The sequence below is a fragment of the Giraffa tippelskirchi genome, chromosome 12 (genome assembly GCF_054371585.1).
Source record: "Giraffa tippelskirchi isolate mGirTip1 chromosome 12, T2T-mGirTip1v1.2.pri, whole genome shotgun sequence".
NCBI lineage: Eukaryota > Metazoa > Chordata > Mammalia > Artiodactyla > Giraffidae > Giraffa > Giraffa tippelskirchi.
The window spans coordinates 112668798-112694442 of record NC_137286.1 but is presented as its reverse complement, the minus strand read 5'-3'; the positions used below and the strand labels follow the sequence as shown (position 1 = coordinate 112694442).

Genomic DNA, 25645 nt, shown 5'->3' with positions numbered 1-25645 from the left:
GAAGGGCTTCCCTAGTAGCTCAGGTGGTAAAGTTCTGCCTGCAATGCAGGAGACACAGATTCAATCCCTGCGTCCAGAAGATTCCCCTGGACAAGGAAATAGCAACCCACTCCAGTATTCTTGCCTGGAAAATTTCATGGATAGAGCAGCCTGGTGGGCTACAGTCCATGGAATCACCAAGAGTCAGATACGACTGAGCGGGTAACACACAAACATGTAAAATCGTTACCACAATCAGGATAATGAATATATCTGTCACCTCTTTTTATGATCCATTTTGTTGCATCTCCTTATCCCTCACCCATGCTCAGGTACTAATGATCTGATTTGTGTCACTCGTAATTGATAAGTTTAGATGTTTAAGAATTTTAATTAAACTGGATCATAAAGTTTTCTTTGTCTGATTTTACACAGTCAGCATAATTTTGCACTTGGCATAATTAACCAAGATGTTGCACATATCAATAGTTCTAATTTATTACTGAACGGTAGTCCAGTAAATGAATAAATTACAATTTGTTCATCCATTCACTTGTTGTTCAACATCTAGGTTGTTTTCAGGGTTTGGTCATTATAAGATAAATCTACTATAAGCATTCATGCAAAACGATTTATATAAACATATTCTTTTATTTCTCCTGGGTAAATAGTTAAGAGTGGGATGGCTAAGTCATTTAAAAGGCAAAGTTGTATAAAACTATTTTCCAAAATGGTTATACCATTTCACATTCCCATCAGCAGTTCTAATGCATGTGCAGTGGTGTTTCATTGTGCTTTTCACCTTGCATTCTCTTAAATAGTAATTATGTTGAGCATTTTAGAGTCATGTATCTTCTTTTGTGAAATGTCTGCTTAGATCACTTATGCATTTTTTAATAAGCTTTTTTATATAAGCTTTATATAATAAGCTTTTTTATTATTATTGAGTTTGAGTTCTTTATGTATTCTAGACACAAGTACTTTATCAGATATATGACTTTGCAAAAACTTTTTCCTAGTTCATGGTTCATCTTTTGTTCCTTTACTACTGTCACTGTAGTGATTTTTAACATTTTTTTCCTATAGATTATGCCTTTTGACATTTTATCTAAGAAATAATTAATTAACTTAAAGTTATAGAGATTTCTCCTATGTTTTCTTAAAGAGGATTTATAATTTTAAGTTTTAAATTTAGAACTATGGTCTATTTTGAGTAAATTTTATGTATTATGTAGATTACAAGTTTTAGTACATGGATATCTGCTCGTACTTATTATTCAAAGACTGTGCTTTTTCAATTGAATTGTTTTGTGCCTTTGCAAAACTTTATATATGATTGGTTGTATTTTTAGAATCCATTCCTTTCTATTGATCTATTTGTCTATATTTAGACCAATAGCCATCAATTTTAATTACTATAGCTGTGTAAAATGTCTTAAGATCTATAGTGTCATTATTCCTACTTTGTTCTTTTTCAAAGAACATTCTTGGTTGTTGCATTTACATATGAACTTTAGAATCAGTTTTGCAATTTCTACAAAATGTCTGCTAGGGTTTTGAATATAATCATAATAAATCTATAGATTAATTTGGGGTCAGTTGCAATCCTGATAATATTGTATCTTCCAGCCTGTGTACACAGTATATCTCAAACTTCACCCACCACCTCAACTAGTCTAACTAGAAACCTATATTGGGATATCCTCAAGACTAACACTCCAGGTTTGATGATTCATAAGATGATGACTCACAGGACTCAGCATTTACAAACCAATGTCTCTGATTTGTTTTATCAAAAAGATTCAGAGCATAATGAGGAAAGGGTAAGAGTGTACAGGGCATAGTCTTTGGGAAATCAGGAGCAAACTTCCAAGGTCAGCATTTCAAATGAATAGCACAGGGTGCACTTAATTTCCTCTGCAGTGAATTGTGACAAAGTCTGTGAGTTGTTGTCAACAAGGGAGAGTTTTTATTGAGGCAGTCTTTGCTTAGTATATGCCAAGATTCAAGACTCCCGGAAGGAAAGCAGTTGTTAAGCATAAGCCACAATGTTTACACGAACAGTTGAGGCACAGTGAGACATATATATTATTGAATAGTGGGAACCCTCATCTAAGTTTTCAGATACCAATCAAGGGCAAATCTTGCAAGCATGCCTTTTCAAGGAGAGCAGTTCAGACCTGTGTTAATTTGTTAATTCTTTCTGCACATATGCTACTGAGAACAATAATCAATTAAAATTAAAGTCACTCTCCTAATGTTCTGAAGTCACAGTAAAAATAGAATCTATAAATATCATACCATCTGAATGTATCCTTTTTAAACTGATTTTCACATGATCAACATTAAAAAAAAATACAAGCATCTTCTTGATAATCTTATTGAAAAATTTTAGATACAGTTCCTCCAAAGATATTAAATCATGACAAAATTTTAAACACATACATATATATGTATGTATATATAATTGTTGTGCTTATAATCAATTGTAAATAATAATATCTTATTGTGCACATTTTGTCTCCCTTATATTTTATATTTTTATTGATATAAGTGTATGGGTACATATTTCATAAAGCATCTAAAATATACATAAAATATAGGTTTCTGTAATTTTTAGAATCTTTTACTTTGATGTTTACTAATATTCCATAAGCTTTAACATATATATGTATAATTGCACTAATATAATTAGCCTTAAAGTCATTTAGACTGGTTGTTTGACATTATTATTGAATGACAATGTTATTGATAATGTGAAATATAAACACCTCAAATAATTTTATTGCTATTGACAAATGTCTCCTCTGTCAAATTGATCATGATATTCAATGTTATACTAATTGATAATATCTGAAGAGGGTCCTTGTGCATTTATTAAAATGTTGGAAGTTTGACTGTTTATGACTTTTATTATTGATAATGTCCCTCTTTTATACCAAGCTAAACTTTAGGTAGCTAATTTAATTGGAAAGGGAACACATGTACACCAATGGTGGATTCATGTCAGTGTATGGCAAAACAAATACAAATACAATATTATAAAGTTAAAAAATAGATAAATAAACTAATTTAAAAAAAGAAATTAATATGCAATAAAATAATTTTAATTTCCTTTGAATTTATATCCAAAGGTAAATAGAATTTACCTGGCTTTTTTCTTCATCAAATCCCTTGCTATACTGGGAAGCAGCCTTTAGATTTCTTTGCTTTCATTCTTTCAAGAAACTCATAAATAAAATATAATGCTCTTCAGCTATTAAACATGTTAAGTTATAGGTAAAATGTCATGTTTTAAACTGAAATTATCCCTCACCAACATATGACTTATTAATTATAGAGGGAGATATTTCTGTAGAAATTTAAGTTTCTTTAAAATAAATGTATCTGGCAGACACTATTTTAAACAAGATACCAAATTTAACACCAGCAAGAGTGGGATATATTGCCATTATCACTCACTCTGTATACATGGAGTGAAAAGCATCGCTTGTATTGTCTCCCTATCAGAAGGTATGGGATAAATCTAATCATGGGGAAAAATATGACTATTTCACATCAAGGAATTCTACAAAACATCTGGTCTGAACTCTCCTAATATAAATGTCATGAATGACAAAATGGCTGGCAAACTGTTCCAGATTAAAGAAGACTAAAGAGATGTATGTAGCAAGCAAATAATGTATGAGACTTCATTGTGTGTGTGTGTGTGTGTGTGCGTGTTTGTGTATGTGTGCGCCTAGTCATGTCTGACTCTTTGCAGCCCCCTGGACTGTAGCCCATAGCTTCCTCTGTCCATGGGATTTTCCAGGCAAGAATACTGGAGCTGATTGACATTTTCTACTCCAGGCAATCTTTCCAACCCAGGAATTGCACCTGCATCTCCTGCTCTCCTGCCTTGGCAGGATGATTCTTCATCACTGCACCAACTGGGAAGCCTTTGATTAGATGCTGAATTTAAAAATAAAATCAGTAAAGCATCTTGTTTGAACACTTGGGGAAATTTGCAATAGGGCAAATACTACTGTATCGATTCTTGAGTGTAAAAAATTAAATTTGTGAATGGCTATCTAGGAGAATGCTGCTGTTTTTAAAGAGAGACACACTGAAGTATTCAGAAGTGAAATACATGTTGATTAGAAGTACTATAAAATAACTCATCAACTATAGCATAAAATACAAACATATACAAAAATATAGCAAAATGTTAACACTTTGTGATTGTGTTTTCCTTAGTGAAGTTAAGGAAAAGGTACTTAAGTGCTTTTCTTACTATTCTTGTAAAGTATTGAAATTTTAAAAAATTCAGAATAAATTTTTTGATGTGGGAAAAAAATAAAGGCATTTTGTTTATGAAGAGTTTTCTTAATAAATATTCTGTCCTTAAAAGCTGAATTTTTGAAAGTAGACAACTTCTCTTAGAATGTAATGAAAATGAATATTGATGATGAAATAAAGATACATCTAAGGAAAAAAAATGACAATATCATCACAATGTTAAAAAATGTATTCCAGCTGGCAAGAATATCCTTCTAAATTTTAATTAGACAGCAACATAGTAATAATAAAGATTAATCAATTATTTTCCCTATGGTTTTACACTTGAGGTTCAATTTAGACACTTGAGACAGCTTTCAACTCAAGTATAAGCTTTAATTTATTTTTGGAGTATTATTAGTTTATATATTGCATATTGTTGTTTGAAGCTAACAATTCTGGGTGTGGCTTCAGAGCTCAGGCTTCTTGTTCCCCATGTAGCTTCCATCCACTGGGCTTTTTATGTAGGCCTTCGTTAGCTTGTGGGCTTCCCAGGTGGCACAGAGGTAAGGAATCTACCTGCCAAGGCAGGAGATACAAGAAATATGGGTTGGATTTCTAAGTTGGGAAGATCCCTTGAAGAAGTAAATGGCTCCCCACTCTAGCATTCTAGCTGGAAAATTCCATTGACAGAGGAGCCTAGCTGCCTTCAGTTCATGAGGTCACAGAGAGTTGGACGCAACTGAGTGACTGAGCACAAAGCACACTTAGCTGCTAGAAAAGAAAGAGTAGGGGTGAGGCACAGTCACATCATAAATGCTGGTGTGGTAGCAACACACATCCACTGACATGTGTCATGATATTAGTATGTGACTTAACCCCATGTTCAGGAAAAATGAGTGGAGATACTTCTAGTGAAGGGTAGTCATATGTGTCACAAAAGCTAAGATGAAGTAAATCACTTCTGAGATTGCATGACCTAGAAAACCTCACCCAATAGCAATAGAAAATCTGAATGGAACTAAACTACTAAAGATGTGCTGAATTGTTACATGAAAGAAAACCTAAATAGTTGAGCCTAGATATTTACACAGATGAGATTTATAAACATTTCAGAAATAGCTCCATTATTTAACAAGTTATACCAGTAGTTAGAAAAAAAAGAAAAGAAACACTGAAGAGCTCAATTTTGAGGTTAACTGACCAGAAAGAAAGGAAAGTTCCTCCCCTGGTGGCTCAGATGGCAAAGAATCTGCCTGTGATACAGGAGACCCAGGTTTGTTCCCTGGGTTGAGAAGATCCCCTGGAGAAGGGAATGGCTACCTACTCCAGTATTCTTGCCCGGAGAATCCCATGGATAGAGGAGCCTGGCGGGCTACAGCTTAAGGGGTCGCAAAGAGTCAGACATGACTGAGTGACTAACACACAACACTGACCATAAAGAAAGAAATATTATAGGAAATTATAATCATAGACACAGTGAGTTAAATACAATATTAGCAACGTACAACACATGTGGTTATAAATAAATATACAGATGTTAATTAAAGACACATAAATATGGCATAGTCATATAAACAGTGTATATATTGTCAGAAACTTAGTGCATCTTTGCTCTCCTAAGCTTATAGACGTGTGTGTATGCATGCATGCTAAGTTGCCTCAGTCGTGTCCAACACTTTGTCACTCCATGGATTATAGCCCACCATGCCTCTGTCCATGGTATTCTCCAGGCAAGAATATTAGAGTGGGTTGCCATTTCCTCCTCCAGGGTATCTTCCTGACCCAGGGACTGAACCCTCCTCTCTTGTGTCTCCTGCACTGGCAGGGGGGTTCTTTACCACCAGAGCCACCTGGAAAGATATGTGTTGTAAAATCTCTCTCTCATTTTTTTTTTTTAATTACTTAATTCACAACTGAAGGAACAACCATAATTCCTGTTCAATAGGATACAGGTATTTCAGAGGAAGCTATGTTTGTGTTTGGATGATTTTGAATATCATACAAACTAAGAAATGCAAGATGCCGAAAACAATTACTGGCCTTTCAATGAGTTATATTTATTTGGATTATCAATTTAGGTTCAATCATTTCTAGAAGGTTGGCCTAATGTTTTGAATAATAGACTGGTATATATTATTTCATGCTTTAAACAGTTTCATAATTCTTTCAATATTTAGGTTGCTTGGAATTAAAGGAAGAAACCATTGAAAACCTTCTTGCAGCAGCTTGCCTTCTTCAGCTTCCTCAAGTAGTGGAAGTGTGCTGCCATTTCCTCATGAAGCTCTTGCATCCATCAAACTGTTTAGGAATCCGAGCATTTGCAGATGCTCAAGGATGCATTGAATTAATGAAGGTGGCCCACAGCTACACGATGGTAAGGAAATGTAATTTTTTTTTTAATAATAGCGACATAGCTGTATTGTCAGAGGTTAAAATAATTACAGCCACTGATTTCAAAGTTAAAACTTAAAATTAGTTTTGAATCACTGGCACATTTTTATCATGAGACACAATGTACTGTATAGTATTTAAGAACCTCAAGGTAGAAAAAGACATCACACAATGGTCTTTATTATGGCTCCATTTACATTTTACAGATGATATAGATATAGATATTGACTACTTGGGATTTTAAATGGTACTCAAAATAATTTTTTTCTTAATTTCTCCCAGGATATCTATCTTTTACATCTCCTTCCACAGCTGCCTTTCCCCCCATTTTCTTTCTAGTTAAGAACTAGCAGCTTATGTCACAAAAATTTTTCTTTTGCATTTTTCAAACAACCTCTCTACCATGGACTCAGGTTTGTGCATGCTAAGTTACTTCAGTCATATCTGACTCTTTGCGACCCTATGGACTGTAGCCCATCAGGCTTCTCTGTCCATGGGGATTCTCCAGGCAAGAATACTGGAGTGTGTTGCCATGCCCTCCTCCAGGAGATCTTCCCGACATAGGAACTGAACCTGCGTCTCTTAAGTCTCCTGTGCTGGCAGGCAGGTTCTTTACCACTAGCACCATATGGAAAGTTCATGGGCTGAGGTGTATTAACCAAAATTCAGTGTTGAAATCCTACCCCAGATGTGATGGTGTTTGGAGATGCAGGCTTTGGAGGTGAGGTCATCATAGCAGGCCCCTCATGGAGAAGGAAATGGCAACCCACTCCAGTGTTCTTGCCTGGAGAATCCCAGGGACGGGGGAGCCTGGTGGGCTGCCGTCTATGGGGTCGCACAGAGTCGGACACGACTGAAGCAACTTAGCAGCAGCAGCAGGCTGCCCTTATGAGAAGAGACACTGGAGAATTTGCTTCCCCTCTCTCTCTTTGACATGAGGACACAGTGAGAAGATAGCCATCTGGCAGCTCAGAAGAGAGTCCTTAGGGAACCCAGTAAGACGATATTTTAAATATTGGACTTTTCAGCCTTGAAAACAATAAGAAATAAATTCCTGTTGTCTAAGACACCTAGTCTGTGGTATTTTGTTATGGCAGCCTGAACTATCTAGTACACTTTTTATCATAGCATGATACATTAGGTATGCATTTGCCTGTATGATTTTTGGAGAAAAAAAAGATAGTGATATTATATTTTAAAGTATTTATTGGGGTAGTGAATATCGGATTTCAGAATTCCTGGGAACTTTTATACTAAAAGTGAAAATATTTAGATACATAGATCAAATGATCTTTTTCTTTTTTCTTTTGGAAATTTGTCTTTCTGTACCAGTTTTCATAAAAGGTTTAAATTGATTGAGTATCAGTCAGTAAATAGTCCTGTAATACTAAAAGCCTATTTTTTCTCTTTGATTTCTTGCTGTATGTACAGACATATTATATATGTAGATATTTTAACAGAAGGATTAGAAATCATTTAAAGTGTACACTTTAAATGGATGGATTTGCAGTATATTCTTTAAATGTTATCTTCATTCTAGAATTGAATAATCAGTTAGAACATTTTCATACTGATCATTTTATATCCTAGAAGCAATCATTCTAAAAGTGGTTAATTCAGTGCCTAGAATATAGCAAGCGCTATATAAAATGTTAACCATTTTTGCTATTGTCATTATTAATATTATTAATGATTTGATTTTTATTATTGGAACAACCAACTCTAAAGCATATAACTTTCTCTTTGCAACTCAAGAGAATAATTTATATGAAATAAATCTCATTAAGCTTTATAGTTGCTATTTATTTAGAAACTCTTATTTTGAGATTTAACACCTTTTCAAATTACTAATGACAGTCAGCCATTTAAGTTTCCTCATTGTTATTCTTAGACAGAATCTCAATATTATTTTACTTTTTTTCTTTAATCCTTTAAGCAGATTAGTAAATTAAATAAAATGTAGAAATAAAGGAAGGAGATGCATGCTTTGTACTTCTATTGTCACATTCTTTTTTTGAAATATTCCATGACAGGGCACAGTACTACTATTCAAATTATATGAACCATATAAAATTAATGTAAACAAATACTTCATCAACCAAAATATCAAAACCCAACTGCTGTCATTTAATTATGCACATTTCATTACACTTCAGAGTTCCTGGCTTAGCTAAGCCAAAGAACAATATGTCTCCATATCCAGTGGGATAATGGTCCCTTCTGGTCTGGTTTGAAATTATTAATTTAATAATAAAAATGTTTTCCTTGCAGCTGCTTGAACTGATCTGGGATTTATCACAAAATAGTATCAATATAGTTTTTAAACACATTAAAATGTATTCTCTATGGTAAAATATACATGTAAAACAGAAATATAGGAATATCCTGGCTAAAATACTCAACATTCTAAACAACTCGATCTTAACTTGTTTTTGAGACTATGGATTGATCATGTATTGTGTTATGCTTGTCAAAATTAGAATGATTTCAAATTCTGTTGGAAACATGAAGCTCCAGTGTTCTCCAGATGCTCATGGGCTACTCTTTTACTGGAAAACATTTTCTGACCGGTTGTCTTCCTAGAGTATTATTTTCTCTCAGTTCTAATGCTTTAAAATGAGTGCATCTGATATTATAATTTCTTACCATATATCAGCCTCTGATCCATGTTTAATCTTGCATATCTCCTCATTTAATCTATTTAATCTGTGCTTCAAGAACAAACTTATTAAGCTTTTTTTTTTCCTTCTTCTTAACTCCTTCAGTAGCAAAACATCTCAAGGTTTCTGCTGAGTAACCTCTGATACTGAATTAATATATTTATTGGCTCAAAATATTCCTTCTTTGCTTATTTTACACATGGCATTCTTTTTCAATTTCCTTGACAAAATATTTTAGATATGAACTTGATCTTCCAACATTCAGATCTTAACTTGCTGTCTGTATGCCTTTGCTTTTTGTATGTTTTGCTGTTTCCTTTGGACCTTTCACTTATTTGAATTCAGCTATTGATTTTGTGTGAAATCCAAAATCTATTCAGGGAAAGTGACCCTGCTTGGCAGTGGTTCATGTGTGAGATATTGGAAAATTTTGATTGAGAGCTCAATATTAGACAGAAGTGTGAAATAAATTCTGAAACATTAATTTACATTTTGGGTGCATGAATATACAGATACCAATAAGACAACTGAAGAAAATAGTTCCTCTTACTCTATTAGAGTTCATTGTGAAACCTGTTGTTAATTCTGGACATCTCATTTTAAAAATATTAGAGAGCAACAAACACAAGTAGATGAGAATTATAAGAAGCGTAAATATTTAATAATCATGAAATATGAAGAAAAGTTGAAAATATTTGGTTCCTATGGCTGAATAATATCAGGGCATGAAAATAGATATCTTTGTATATTTGATATAATGAGTTTTTGTTTGAAACAGCACCGTTTGTGTTTTCTAATCCTGTTTTTAATTTTAGTAGTATACACTTCTTTTCAATTTAAATATCATAGGAAAGAATAATATTGGAGTTGAAGTGCTTTGTGTGATGATAGATGAAGGGTCTGGAGTCTCCTTCTGTCTTCTGATTTTTGTTTCTCTGCTGGCTTGTCTATTTCTACTAATCATCAACATCACTTCCTACCAAGGTCAACTCTGTCTTTAGAGGAGACTCCTGGATCTTCATTTTTAAGAAATCCCCTCTCCATATGGTTCTGGGTTAGACTTTGACAATTAAAAGCATTCATGCAAGGTATAGAAAGTGGAAATGAGGGAGAATCCATTATTTCTGCACAGGTCGATGCAGGCAGATACGTGGACAAATGGAAACTTGAAGTAACTTCTAAGTGAGCACTTGAAAGCAATTGGCTTCACTGCTGTAGACTGAGACAGTTGATTGGAGATTTCTGGAGGTTCTTGAGGAGTTCAGTGCCTTTGTAGAGTACTTCTCTGAACAGTTCATATTGAACAGAGGTACAGATCATTAGCAGAAAGTTTCCTGACCTTCACTTCCACAGCTCTTTCAACAGATATTTAGGTCCCCGATTCCCTATCCAAAATCTATTTTACATAGAACACATGGTTTGTTTTTCTAATTCAACAATGTCTGAAACACATACCCCAAAATAGCAGATTTAAACTCCGTATTTTGATAGGAGTGGTTCACCCCACCTAACCTCTGAACAACTGCCTGGGCATTTTTCCTAAAAAATAAATTGAATTAATTTTTACCACTTCTCAATATGCCCATGAATTCCTTTCACTTGTTCTTTACTCATGATAGTTCTCTTATCTGGAATCCTTGGTATCTAATTCTAAATAACCACCCTCACTTCCCAGTTTAAGTTCATCATGCCTAAGAAATATTTTAAAATATTTCATGGCATTCTCTGTCTTATTTAAATTCCTAGTATTCCTTTTGTTAGCACTATATAGTGTCACCATACATTTTCTTATGCAATTAATTATCCCTTACATCTTTATGACTGATCTTCACAACTACATTGCAACTTCTTTGTGACAAAGAACAGGTCTTTCCACTGAGATTTGTTTGTCCCAACAAATCTCCATTGAGATTTGTATGTCCCAGCATGTGTAATATATTAACTAATTCCTATAGTTCCCATGGATATTTAGAATTACTATTCTCAGAACTCCCAAATTTAGTTATTCAGCAAGACTATCCATGTTTTTCCTCTAACTTCTAATGACATATCCTATTGTTATTTTCTTGTTCACACAATTCCAGCCACACTGTTCCTCTTGCTATTTTTTGACTACAACAAGCATACTATCACCAGATGGTCTTTGTGTTGTTCTTTCTTACTTCTGCTGGAAATGCTCTTCTACCAAATATTTATATCTTTTCTGTCTTATTCAGTTTTCTGCTCAAATGTCACTTAGACAGAAACCTCTTCTCTGAATATTCTATTAAAAGTGACATTACTTTCAAAACTCTCTATTTCCTTACACTGTTTTTTATCTTTTAGAGTACTTTTATTCTAGTTTCATATCACTATTTTTTTGTTAAGGGTTGTTGTTGTTCACTTCAACCATAATGTGGTATCTGCTTGATAGCATCTGTTTAACTTTCTATAGCTTGGAAACCTAGATAGATGTATCTACATAGCATTCATTATTGAAAGGGGAAGTTACTGCTGACTGCTATGTACCAGGAGCTGTAGAAAGATACAGTGGTGACCAAATAGGCATGTGTTGCTCTTGTTGTTATTCAGTCACTAGGTTGTATCCAACCCTTTGCAACTCTATGGACTGTAGTGCGCTAGGCTTCCCTGTCCTTCACTGTCTTCTGGGGTTTGCTCAAATTCACGTCCATTGAGTCAGTGATGCTAACTATCTCATCCTCTGCTGCCCCCTTCTCATTTTGTCTTCAATATTTCCCAACATCAGGGTCTTTTCCAATGAAATTGTAGGATGATATAGGAAAGCATAACAGGAAGACCTTTGGCGGTACAAAATTTTGCAGGGTTAAGGAGACTTTGTTAAAGATTTGTGCTGTTATATTAAAATAAGGATATAACATTGAACATTTCTGAGCAAGTAAGAGCCAAGATTTAATTTTAAGACTAATCTTCAGATTGGCCTGAGAAGGCAAGAGGAAAGACCAAGAATAAGGTTAGTACTTCATTAGAAGCATATATGTATACTTACACATACTGGGTGAGTGAGAAAGAAAAAGAGAAACTGAGGTAGCTCCTGACATTTTGCTCCTGACATTTTGCTTGGTGGCAATGCTTATCTCCACTGGTGCTAGTGGTGCACAAGTTAAATACATAGTATATAGCATACTTTTTTTTTCTATGTTTACCTTTACTTGCCTGGCTGCATATTAAAAAGCAGAGACATTACTTTGTCAAAAAAGGTCCGTAGAGTCAAAGTTATGATTTTTCCAGTAGTCATGTATGGATGTGAGTGTTGGACCATAAAGAAGGCTGAACACCGAAGAATTGATGCTTTTGAACTATGGTTCTGGAGAAGACAATTGAGAGTCCCTTGGACTGAAAGAAGATTGAGTCAATCCTAAAGGAAATCGGTTCTGAATATTCATTGGAAGGACTGATGCTGGAGCTGAAGCTCCAATACTTTGGCCACTTGATGTGAACAGCTGACTCAGAAAAGACCCTGATGCTGGGAAAGATTGAAGGCAGGAAGAGAATGGGATGACAGAGGATGAATTGGTTGGATGGCATCACCATCTCAATGGACATGATTTGAGCAAGCTCTGGGAGATGGTGAAGGCCAGGGGGAAGCCTGGTGTGCTGCATTCCATGGTATCACAAAGAGTTGGACATGACTGAACAATTGAACCACAACAATATATCAAGCATTGCTCTACATGTTAAACTTTTAAAATTTAATCTTTTCACAAGTTCTGCAAAGTATGTGTTATATCCATCCTACATATGGTAAAACTAAGGTTTATGGAGGCTAAATAACCTACTCAAGAACAGTAGAACATGCTAGAATGGAAATTTAATCTGACACTGTCTTACTACAAACTTAAAGCTCTATTTAATGTGCTAATATATTTACATCTTACCCAGAATATCAGGTTGGATTTCTGACATCCAGAATATTTCAAGGCATGGATTACTTGAGACAGATGGACACTATAAACCTGTAACATGGATGAGATCAAAGAATTCCGTGAAGATTTTGCTCCTCAGTTTTACCATTTCCCTGTTAACTTCACCCTTACTTTCTACCCAGTGCTACCAGCATGCCTTGAAAGATTCCACAATGTTTACTCTAGAAGCAGAAGCAGTTCCAGTAAGACTAACTGGAGGCTGCTATGATCAGTCAGTAGTTTCGAAAAGCGGGTGTTTCACAGATGGAGCATAAAGCCTTCCAAACTCAGTATAAGAGCAGCAGCCCTTTCAAAGGCCAGGACCCAAAAGCTCCTGTACATAGTTCGCTTGTCCTTCAGAGCTGTAAAAGTAATGCCAGAGAAAATAAACTTTATTGATGTAGTTTCTGTTTAAATATCTGACATTTCTCACGATTTCTAGTCAGCAGCATTTTTTTTTAAATCTTTACCAAAAGTCCTACAAATAAACCATAAACTAGAATTTGCTTTGAGAGAACAAATGGAATTTAAATGTCTTTGTTTTCCTACATTGCCAAAATAAAGTTCCCTTCATCCATATTCTCCTCAGGACTCCTATGTGATGTATTAGAACTAAAATTTGCTGTGAACATTTTTTTTTGTTGTTTTTCATTCATTGCCTTGTGTTAGTCCCTTTGAGTATCTCATTTACAAACATGGTGTGAATAATGAGTATAAATCAGTATGTAAATGTCAACCTGAAACTTAGCCGAATTTGATTTTCAGAATTTCTTTGTAAATTGATAAGAAGTGAAGGTGTTGAGTGAGCGTAATAAGTTGCTTGAAGGACAACCACCACCTATGCTTAATCCTCACAAACAGTGAGAAGCATGCAGAGGCCTCTATAGAAACAAACCTCCTCTCATCTTGTTTTTGTTTATGTTTTGCATTACTTGCTTTGTCCCTAAATTAGACTGACAACTCTTCACAGGCAGTTTTAATTTGTGTTATTACTCACAGTCATTGGTAAAATTCTAGTCTATTGCCTAAAACTGGAAGTTGGTTTGAGTGGAAGAGTTTTAAAAAATTGTCTTTAAATTGTTTAGTGTTGTGCACAAACAGGATATTCAGATTACACCAGATAAACTGACAGAAATGTATAATCAATAGTAATATTATAGTAAATAATTATTCACTTATGCAATTACAGTTTGACTATATAAAACTTTTTAATTGTTAGGATTCTAGAAAATAACCACAATAAAATGTGCATTTATGACAGTTTCAAAGACTAATTAAGCATACTCACAGAGGATCCACGGAAAATTGTAAGCTTCTTAAGGATTCATTTTAGACAAAGTCCATTTCTTCTATTCAGATGCTCTTTGTATATGTTTCTATTTCAGGTTTTCATATTCAAACTGAAGATATTCTATTTTAAGAAATGTGTCTTTCTGCTTTGTTGTTGATAATGGTGAAGATGATAATATTCACCTACTTGAAAAACACTCCATTCATTGTAGGAATTCTTTCATTTACATACTCTGATTTTATTTTCATTTCTTCTACTGGGCTATTTCTAAAACACAATGATTCAGCACACAGCTGTATAAAGTCACACCACACACACACACACATACACAAGCAAAATGTATTAGGTTATTTGGGGCTTCCCAGGTAGCTATGGTGGTAAAAGAATCCTCCTGCAAAGAAGACACAGGAGATGCAGGTTCCATCACTAGGTTGGGAAGATCCCCTGGAGGTAGGCATGGCAATTCACTCCAGTATTCTTGCCTAGAGAATCCTATGGACAGAGAAGCTGGATGGCTTATGGTCTATAGGGTTATCCACCATGTTTAAATCTTTGTTGAGTTGCTATATTATGAGCTGATTCTGTAGAACAATACAATGAATGAAATTCCAAGAAGAAACACTAATGTCAAAAATATCCTATAAACCCAAATCTAAAGGATTTTCAGAGTCACTTGTAAGTAGTATTTAATTATTTAATCCATGGAGTTTCATTCTATGATAAATAATATTTCTACTTTGTTAGAATAGTTCTAAAAGGGCTTCCTAGGTGATGTCAGAAGAAGGAAAAACCAGAAACTTTTTGGCTACAGTGCCTTTCCTTTTGAAAATTAGTTCTTCAACAATGAAATCAATAACTTGCTTTTATTCTGAATTTTTAAATGCCTGTGAAAAACTCTGATTTTCTATGCATATGAAAGTCTCACTTTATTACAAAAATTTGCACCTTATGAACTAATGTTATAAAATATTTATATTTTCTGATGAGGTAATGGATTACTCATTAGGGAACTAATTTCTTTTTATGCTTCCATTTAGATTTTTCTTTCAATGTCACTTCTGTTAAGGACTACACTTGTGCTTAAAGATCTTTAATAGTATTTTTTTAAAGAGGAATAAAAGGAAGAGGGATCGATTATAGTTCACAGGAAACATGCTAAATCAATCCTTGCCTGAGGGGAAGCCCAGACTGCCCTTTGTACACAAGGCAGCATAGAGCTGGGGCTGATCATTACTTTAAAATAATACTTTCAAGAAATGTACAACTAGACACAATTCAACAAAAAATAACTTCTAATAGAGTATTGGATGTTCCTCTCAGACCCCAAGTTACTCTAAATATGTTAAATTTTCTGCACAGAAGTGGACTTAAAATTCCATGAGGCACAAACTACAATCTGATTGTTCACTGCTATACTCTTAATTCTTAGGATAGCATCCTACTTGTTGTAGACACACAATAAATGATGTTTGAAAGACATAATAAATGAGTTCTTTCACATATTAATAATCTGAAATACTATTAAAATTTACCAACTTAAATTAAATATGAATATTAAAAATTTGAAGTGGTGCATATTATCTCCGAGCTTTCCAGGTGACTCAGTGGTAAAGAAACTGCCTGCTAAGCAGGAGATGTGAGTTCAATCCCTTTGTGGAAAAGATCCCCTGGAGAAGAAAATGGCTACCCACTCCAGTATTGCTGTCTGGGAAATCCTGTGGACAGAGGAGACTGGTCCATGTGGGTTTCAAAGACATGACTGAGTGACTAAACAACAGCACTCTACTCTGCAATAATTAGAAATATTTATATGGTGCCTAAATTTACTTTTCATATCTCTTTATTAAAATATATATGAATAAATAAATAGTAAATGCTTATAGAATGTATCATGATCTCAAAGTTCATTAGCTGTTTTTTTAATCAGCAATTTCTAAACCTTTTAATGACTAACATTTTTTGTTCCACCTACTGTGTATGTATATTTTTAAATTGAGTGTTCAGTGGATCTATTTCATATTCAAGGTCTATATTCAATATTTTTGATTATTTATAATAAAAACTGTTCTTTTAATTAATTTTCATTGAAGATCCTCTTGCTATCCATAAATACATATAAAACCTTGTGATTCAATAGAAAGAATATGTACTACAAAGAATCCAATTGTCACATATGATAGCTAATTATATAAAATAATACATCATTAAAAGTTTCTAGATGAGAGAAAGCTGAAACTAGCAAAGATTTAATAAAGGAGACTCAAATCCCGACCTAAGTAAATTAAAGAAATAGTTGACTTTAGATGATGGGCTTTATTCCAATAAATGTTCTATTGTATTTTTTTATATAAGACAATCTTTACTTGAACAACAAAAAAATTTATTTTAGTTTTGTTAGAGTTATATAATTTATAATTAGTAAAAAGCTTTCTGGAAAATTATGAAGTTTAAACATTTTTAAACAAAATGGACTGTTTCTTCAATACTAAATCTAAGTAGATTTATCTAAAGACTCAGATTACCAAAGCCAGATATACTACTCTAAGCATTTGTTAAATACAATTTGCATTTTAATTGGTTCTACAGTTAGAGGAACAAGAAGAGATTGCAAATATATGGATATAGATGGAATTCATTTCTTCTCCAGTTCTATTTGAAAGGAAAATGACCTGATTATTAATGTATGAAGCATTGTTTCTATTTTTACTTCTGGCATATGGAAAAGAATAAATGAATATAACTAAGAGATGAAAAGACAGGATTAAAGGAAATTTAGAAAAAGTATATACTTTTCAAAAGAAATGTATTATAGTTGAACTAGAAGAAAATTGATGAAGCTAAAACTAGATTTATTATATGTAGTTAGTGATTAAGACATCTATGAATACATTTATATATACAAATAAATATGTTTACTAACATTGCAAATATTAATCAGAAGAAAGGCTATATTTTAAGTAGCAAACTCTGTAATAACTCTAGTTTACATGGCTTCAAATATTGACATTATCATATTATTTTTTATATTTAAAAAATTTACAAACTTGACAAAGAACTAAAAGAACCATAAAAAATATAAAAAATAATTAAGATATCATCTTCATTAGTTAAGTTTGCCTTGTCATATGTGCTAACAGATATCATTTGAGGAAGTAGTAATGAACTTATTTTTCTTTGAAATAATAATGTGTCAAATTATATTTACTTAAATATTCAAAAAGATTATAGGAAAAGTTGTCATTAAATATTAAAAATTTGAAAGTCTCAAATGTTATCAAAGACTCTAAAGCTTGGTTTGTAGGTGTCCAACCACTTGGTATACATTTAACAAACTGTTTCAATAGGTAAAAAACCTTTAGTGATTTGTGATGGTTTGGTTGTCAGCAGATTTAACCATCACTTGGCATAGGAAATAATATTATTTTACTAGAGCATTTAGAATAAAAAATGGACAGTCTGATGAACTTACTTGAAATCTATCACAGTAAATTGACACTCTCTTTTTCTACTTTTAAAATCATAAAATGCTCTGAGAATTATTGCCTTATTTTTTTAAAGACGGCAGAAATATGAGTGATCTATCCCAGCTTAGTACAAAGAAAACTAGGTAATAACCATAACTTAAGCTAAACAAGACCAAATTTTATAAACTACTAATAGTAAATTCATTTTTTGAAAGCTGAGGCCATGGAGCTGGAAATTGATGAATCTTCAGTTTCCATGCCAAAATTAAAAAAAAAAAAAATTCAAATAGGTCAACAGATGAAAAACTTACTGACTCCCAGATTTAGTTTGGGCGAACAGCATAATAGAATATAACCATCAACTGTTCATTCAATGATATTCCTCAATATCAAATATTAGTAGAAAATAATGTATCTTACTGATCACAAACCAAAACCTGATATAGTAATATAGAGTATCCTTTGGTTACGTAAAAAAGCCAATATAATGTATACTAGAATTAGATTTTAAACATATATAATTCCCTGAAAATATTATGTTTTAGCTGTTTTAACTCAAAACTATCATTGGTTACAGACTGGTTCCAAATAGGAAAAGGAGTACTTCAAGGCTGTATATTGTCACCCTGCTTATTTAACTTATATGCAGAGTACTTCATGAGAAATGCTGGGCTGGAAGAAACACAAGCTGGAGTCAAGATTGCTGGGAGAAATATCAATAACCTCAGATATGCAGATGACACCACCCTTATGGCAGAAAGTGAAGAAGAACTAAAGAGCCCCTTGATGAAAGTGAAAGAGGAAAGTGAAAAAGTTGGCTTAAAGCTCAATATTCAGAATACTAACATCATGGCATCTGGTGCCATCACTTCACAGCAAATAAATGGGGAACCAGTGGAAACAATGGCTGACTTTATTTTTGGGGGCTCCAAAATCACTGCAGATGGTGACTGCAGCCATGAAATTAAAAAGACGCTTACTCCTTGGAAGGAAAGTTATGACTAACCTAGACAGCATATTAAAAAGCAGTGACATTACTTTGTCAACAAAGTCCGTCTAGTCAAGGCTATGGTTTTTCCAGTAGTCATGCATGGATGTGAGAGTTGGACTGTGAAGAAAGCTGAGCGCCGCAGAATTGATGCTTTTGAACTGTGGTGTTGGGGAAGACTCTTGAGAGTCCCTTGGACTGCAAGGAGATCCAACCAGTCCATCCTAAAGGAAATCAGCCCTGGGTGTTCATTGGGATGACTGATGTTGAAGCTGAAACTCCAATACTTTGGCCACCTCATGCAAAGAGTTGACTCATTGGAAAAGACCCTGATGCTGGGAAGGATTGGGGGCAGGAGGAGAAGGGGATGACAGAGAATGAGATGGCTGGATGGCATCACTGACTTGTTGGAAATGAGTTTGGGTAAACTCTGGGAGTTGATGATGGACAGGGAGGCCTGACGTGCTGCGATTCATGGGGTCGCAAAGAGTTGGACATGACTGAGCTACTGAACTGAACTGAACTGATCATTGGTTAGATGTGAGAAATATGCCACCCCTGGAATTTAGAGTTCAGTCACACCATGGGAAATATATGTCCAAGATAGTGAAAAGCATGTCCCCAAATTAAACTAAATATCTACCATTATTGAGTTAATGGTTGGTTGCTTTAATTGCTAAAAAATTAAATTAAAATGTGTATTTATTTACAACTTATGGGATATTGTTGTTATTTGGTCGCTAGGTCATGTCCAATTCTTTGTGACCCCATGAATTGCAGCATGCCAGGCTTTTCTTTCCTTCACTATCTCCCTGAGTTTGCTCAAACTCACACTCATTGAGTCAGTGATGCCATCCAACCATCTCATCCTCTGTCACCTCCTTCTCCTCTTGCACTCAATCTTTCCCTGCATCAGAGTCTTTTCCACTGAATTGTCTCTTCACATCAGTTGGCCAAAGTGCTGGAGCTTCAGCTTCAGCATCAGTCCTTCCAATGAATATGCAAAGTTGATTTCCTTTAAGTGTGAGTTGATCTCCTTGATGTTCAAGGGATTCTCGAGAGTCTTTTGCAGCACCACAGTTCAAAAACATCGATTCTTCAGCACTCAACCTTCGTTATGGTCCAACTCTCACATCCATACATGACTACTGAAAAAATCATAGCTTTGACTATATGGAATTTTGCTGGCAAAGTGATGTCTCTGCTTTGTAATACACCTTCCAGGTTTGTCATAGCTTTTCTTCCGTAGGACAAGTACGAATATAATATTCCATATATTATATAGATATATATAGATTGTGATTAGTTCTTGATTTGAAAGAAAGAAGTAAACATATAAAATGCACTGGAGTTGATGGACAGGAACTAATCAAAAAAATATTAATTGGTGTGACAAGACAGTCAAATAATACATGCATTCATTCTCTAAAAAAATGGTAAGCATCTTTTCAAGTTGGTATCTACAGAACAAGTTTGTTCTCCTTAAATCTATATACTACATGAAATATCTATATTTTGATAATATATGATTATATAGATTTAAAGAAGAACAAACTTGCCCTATGGAAGAAAAGCTATGACAAAAAATGACAGTGTATTAAAAAGCAGAGGCATCATTTTGCCAATAAAGGTCCAAATAGTAGTTATGTATGGATGTGAGGGTTGGACCATAAAGAAGGCACCAGTGTGTTTTATATTTTTTCTTCTTTCTTTCAATGTAAATCTTTAGAAAGACTGGAGCACTCAAACACTTCATTGTAAAGGTAACACAAATTGTATTTAGAAGCTACTGTTTATTATTAAAACATGTGAAGAAAAAGAAGGAATTGTTTCCTCTAGCAAAAATACCAAAATAAAGATGTTAGGCAGAAAAGTAAGTCTTTTATCATCATTTTAGCCAAAAACAACATAATAATTATTCTCTTGATAGCAGTATATGTCAAATATATATTATCTTGATACACACATATGTATACAAGATTTTTGACATGATTTGTTTAATAAAACTAGACATTTTCTTTAATTATATGCTTAGTTTATATTTACAGTGTTCAATATCTTCAGATATCAATCTATCACAGATAAAGGAAGTATTTGCTCAATTTCTGAAATGTCAAGGACCTAACACAGAATGACATTTCTTGTTAACATTTCTTGAGGCCTTTCCCTGGGTTTGACTTAGGTGTTTTTACACACATTAGTACAGCATCCCTATGAAATAGGTACAATATTGTTTTTATTTTACAGATGAGAAATCGGAGACACAACAAGATTAAATGTCTTACACAAAGTCACCCAGCTAATGAATTGTAGATATTGAATTTTGAATTTTCGAACACAAGTATGAACCACTGTGTCCCACTGCCTTAGATGAAACTGATAAATATCACTTTACTGGAAAAATATATCATCTAAAATGTAAGGTAATTTTTTCAAACGTGATTTTTTTGAAAAAGCAACAAAGAAAACAGATACATGGGCCTTTGTTTAAGGTTAAATAATGTGGAAAAGAAAAGTGAAAGTGTTAGTCTCTCAGTCATGTCTGACTCTTTGCAACCCCATGGGCTGTAGCCCACCAGTCTCCTCTGTCCGTGGGATTTCCCAGACAAGAATCCTGGAGTGGGTTGCCATTCCCTTCTCCAAGGGATCTTCCCAACCCAGAGATTTAATCTGGGTATCCTGCATTGCAGAGCAGATTCTTTACCATCTGAGCCATCAGAGAAGCCATAGCTATCAATTGTTGCTGTTGTCATTGTTTAGTCACTAGGTCTTGTCCAACTCTTTTGTGACCCCATGGACTGTACTGGAGTGAGTAGCCATCCCTACTCCAGGGGATCGTCCCGACTCAAGGATCGAACCCTAGTCTCTTGTATTTCCTGCATTGGCAGGTGGATTCTTTACCACTGAGCCACCAGGAAAACCAGATAAATATCAAACATGAATCAAATATATAAAGTGCATCAGAAGTATAAAGTGCAAGGCTAATGGAAAAATTATAACATTTTTATCACCACACCTAGATTTGCCTCTAAACTTGTAGACAATGGAAGTGATTTATTTTGTTCTGTACTTTACATTGTCAGATTACTAGTAAGATATTTGATTAAGTTTCTTTTCACTGAAGGAAAATGTCTTCAGTTTTTTCCAGAGAAAATGTTACTGTAATTGCAGCTCTGTTTAATTCTTTATTGACTAGATTTTTTTATGGCAGAAAAATATATGCCCCCAGTTATTTGATCAGTAAGATCATTTACATTTTAAAATACAAAAGACCCCTAGTTATCTGCCAAGTTGGTGCTGAAACAGCATGAGTCATTAATTGTTATGCAGAAATACACTTTATGAATACGCTAAAATGACATAGGGGTTAACATTTATGACTGTTTATGCATTTGTATTTTTAATGTTTCTGTTCATTCCTGTGCAGCCTTTACTTTATGACTTCATACAGAGGAGACTTAATGTTTGTGAGGCTTTTGTGTCAGAGATAATATGTGAACAAACAAGTGTTTGCTGACCTCTCTCTTTTTCTCTTAAGAACATGCGAGAATGAAAAATTCAAATGAATAAGAGTCTTTTACATTCATCATTAGACTTTGTTCTGTGACTATTTTTAGTAAGAAAAGACATGTTTCCATAAGATAAAGAGCTCAAAGCTTTCATAAATTTATGTAAAATCTAATATTCTTAAGGACATGTCAAACAAACACAAATAAGTACTCAAGAAAACCCACTTATGTCTTACTTATTACTCATCAATTTAGCCATCTTATTTGTTATTCATTCAATGACTTTAATTTGTGCCCTCCTTTTCTTTCTGATATGTGTGAAGTAACTTTGAAGAAGGAGCCCACACAGTGACACTGATTTAGAAATGCCACTTTTATTATAACCGTTTCACGAGTACTGCCTGAGTGTCTGTTAGAGTAACGTAGTCAACTACAAATGGACTAATGCTTTATACCTTTTAACATTGATTTAACTATCCTAATTTTCTTTTAAAATGATGTTAACCTAGGAGTCACATGTTGGGCAGTTGACAATCTCACATACGTTTTAAATGAATGGGCATTCTGATACAGATGATGAGCACTCTTTTTCACAGCTCCTTTTATAAAACTCTTTGAAATGAATGGATGAAAATAGAAATTAAGAAGAAAATGTACCCACATTTGAATTAGATAATTGTTAAGTCAATAATGTAAATTGTGAAGGAAAAACAAGTTGCCAAATAAGTAAATTTAGTCAAAAAGTAAAAGGGAAGAACCAATTTGACATATATATCTTTTTCATTTGTATCATGATATAAGCAGGGGAGTTATATCAGAAGGTGGGTTATACTTTGAAGACATGAAAGGACATGGCTGGATCACAAGAGAAATGAGGGTACTCCATTTATGCTTTATCAACCAAATTAGAATAATGGAAGAAGCAGAGCTGACAGAAACATTCTCAACTTTTTTTTTTTTTTTTTTGCCAATTATAACCTTAACATGTGGATGAGGCAAGGCCAAATAGAGAAAGAAGGAAAGAAAGTGAAGTTGCTCAGTCGTGTCTGACTCTTTGCGACCCCATGGACTGTAGCCTACCAGGTTCTCCGTCCAAGGGATTTTCTAGGCAAGAATACTGGAGTGGGTTGCCATTTCCTTCTCCAGGAGATCTTCCCAACCCAGGGATTTAAGCCGGGTCTCCCACTTTGTAGGCAGAGGCTTTACCGTCTGAGCCACCAGAAAAGTCCAAATAGAGAACAGAAAGTCAAAACAATGAGTAGATTGTCTTGGGTGGTGACCTGTGATGGTTGCCTCAGGCTGCTCTGACTTTTCACTCAGACAATGCACAAGGTTGAAATCTTAGGATTCTTTCCTTAATGTATTATTAGACTTCCCTTCAGGGCTGACCCTACCTTTGTGATAGGGGATTCCATTTCTTTGTAGAGAAAATCTGTGGCATTAACATACTCAGTATGCCTTTTTCTAAAACTTGCTTTATTTTATTTATTTTTTTCCCACTCAAGAAACTTCACTCCTGAAAAAAAACAGCACAAATTAACATCTAAGTACCCAGTTTAAACTCTGGATAAAATTCAAGCTCTGCCAGGTGAAAAAGAGGATTCAGTTTAGGAATATCTGCAGCATCTATCCTGGGTATCTAGGAGTCCTAGATACAAATGTTTACATTTAATAATAACCATCAAACTCATCGTAATCATCATCATTATCTTTAACAACAAGCATACATTCTACAGATAAACTGAGGAAATACATATTGTGTGTAAAATATGTAGATTCTTTGAAAGAATATCCTATTTAGTATAAGAAAGAGAATATAATTTCCAGAGCTCTTTTCATTGAATAAAACAATTAAAGGTAAAATAAAGAAAGTGAAAGTGAAGTCACTCAATCTTGTCCGACTCTTTGTAGACTGTCAGGATCCCCTGTTCTTGGAATTCTATAGGCAAGAATACTGGAGTGGGTTGCCATTTCCTTCTCCAAAAGGTAAAATAACCAGCTCTCAAATGGTTGCTAATGGCAGATTAGTTCATGATGGTGAAAGACACATTCATATCTTCGGATTTCATATTTCAGGCATATGTTACCAAGACTTTTAAACTATGTTTCAGAAATTCCTAGAGGCACAAAATATTGTTGAAAATTGTGAATAGTTTATATGTTTGATCACAAGGCATGTGGGAAGCAGTGTCTGAATAAATAGCTGGAAAATTAGGATACGATCAACGTGAAAGGACTCTAACATCATAATGAATACTTTGCATATTTTTCCTATAATTAAATGGGAATATTGAAAAGCTTTTATGTAGGAGAATGATGCAACTGTGCTTTCCAAAGATGATGGAGAGGAGGATGTAGTTAATTGATTAAAGGAAGGACACACAGTAGAAACCAGGAGAACTGCTGTAGGCCTTTGCAACTGTTCTTTATAAAACAGCTGCATCTAGACTCTAACAGATAGGCTGAGTCTGCAACAAATGTTGCAGAGGCAAAAAGCAATTGATGAAAATAGGAAACTAAATCCCACTGAGCCTGACCTTTGAGTTGTGCTGTTGTGGTTGACTCTAGGCTATATTAAGTTTATGCTTTGATGAAACATGTCCAATTATAAAAACAAACAAACACAAAAAAAACCCAAAAAACCAACTGTAACTGGCTGATATAAACTGACTCTATGAGATAGCTTTTCATGAAGTTCTAGGACAGAGGAGCCTGGCGGGTTGCAGTCCATGGGGTCGCAAAGAGTCAGACATGACTGAGCAACTAAGCATAGCACACAGCAACGAAAGAAAGATAAACAAGAAGGGGGAAATCATCCACTATTTTCTTCCTCATACACATTCTGTTTCATGATCACATAAAAATGAACAGTGCATATCTAAAAGTTCATGCTATATGAGATAAAATGAAAGCAACATTTAGGGAGAAAATATTTAAAAGTTTTAACAAAAAGATTACTCTTAATAATATGAGCCATATCTACAAAGTATTTTTATAGATAAGTCCACAAATTAAAAAAAAAACATAGCAAAACCATATTGAAAAACAAAACTGAATAAAACGACAGACCTGGAGTGCAGTTTTGGCTCACCTTCTCTTCTTAAGTGGCCCCCTCCCTTCCCATCTGGCTCATAGGGCTCGCATGTCCCCAGAACTATCCAGACATGGACCTCCCACCAC

The 25645-nt window shown here is 34.2% G+C and overlaps 1 protein-coding gene across 3 annotated transcripts in view; it reads left to right on the top strand.

Moving 5' to 3' along the window:
* KLHL1 (kelch like family member 1) overlaps positions 1-25645 on the top strand; it is a 376595-nt gene that overhangs the window by 127746 nt on the left and 223204 nt on the right. For all 3 annotated transcript variants that reach the window (XM_081547214.1, XM_081547212.1, XM_081547211.1), the window contains one exon: positions 6417-6613. In XM_081547214.1, coding sequence (XP_081403340.1) covers positions 6417-6613 — 197 coding nt within the window. The remainder of the gene's footprint in view (positions 1-6416; positions 6614-25645) is intronic.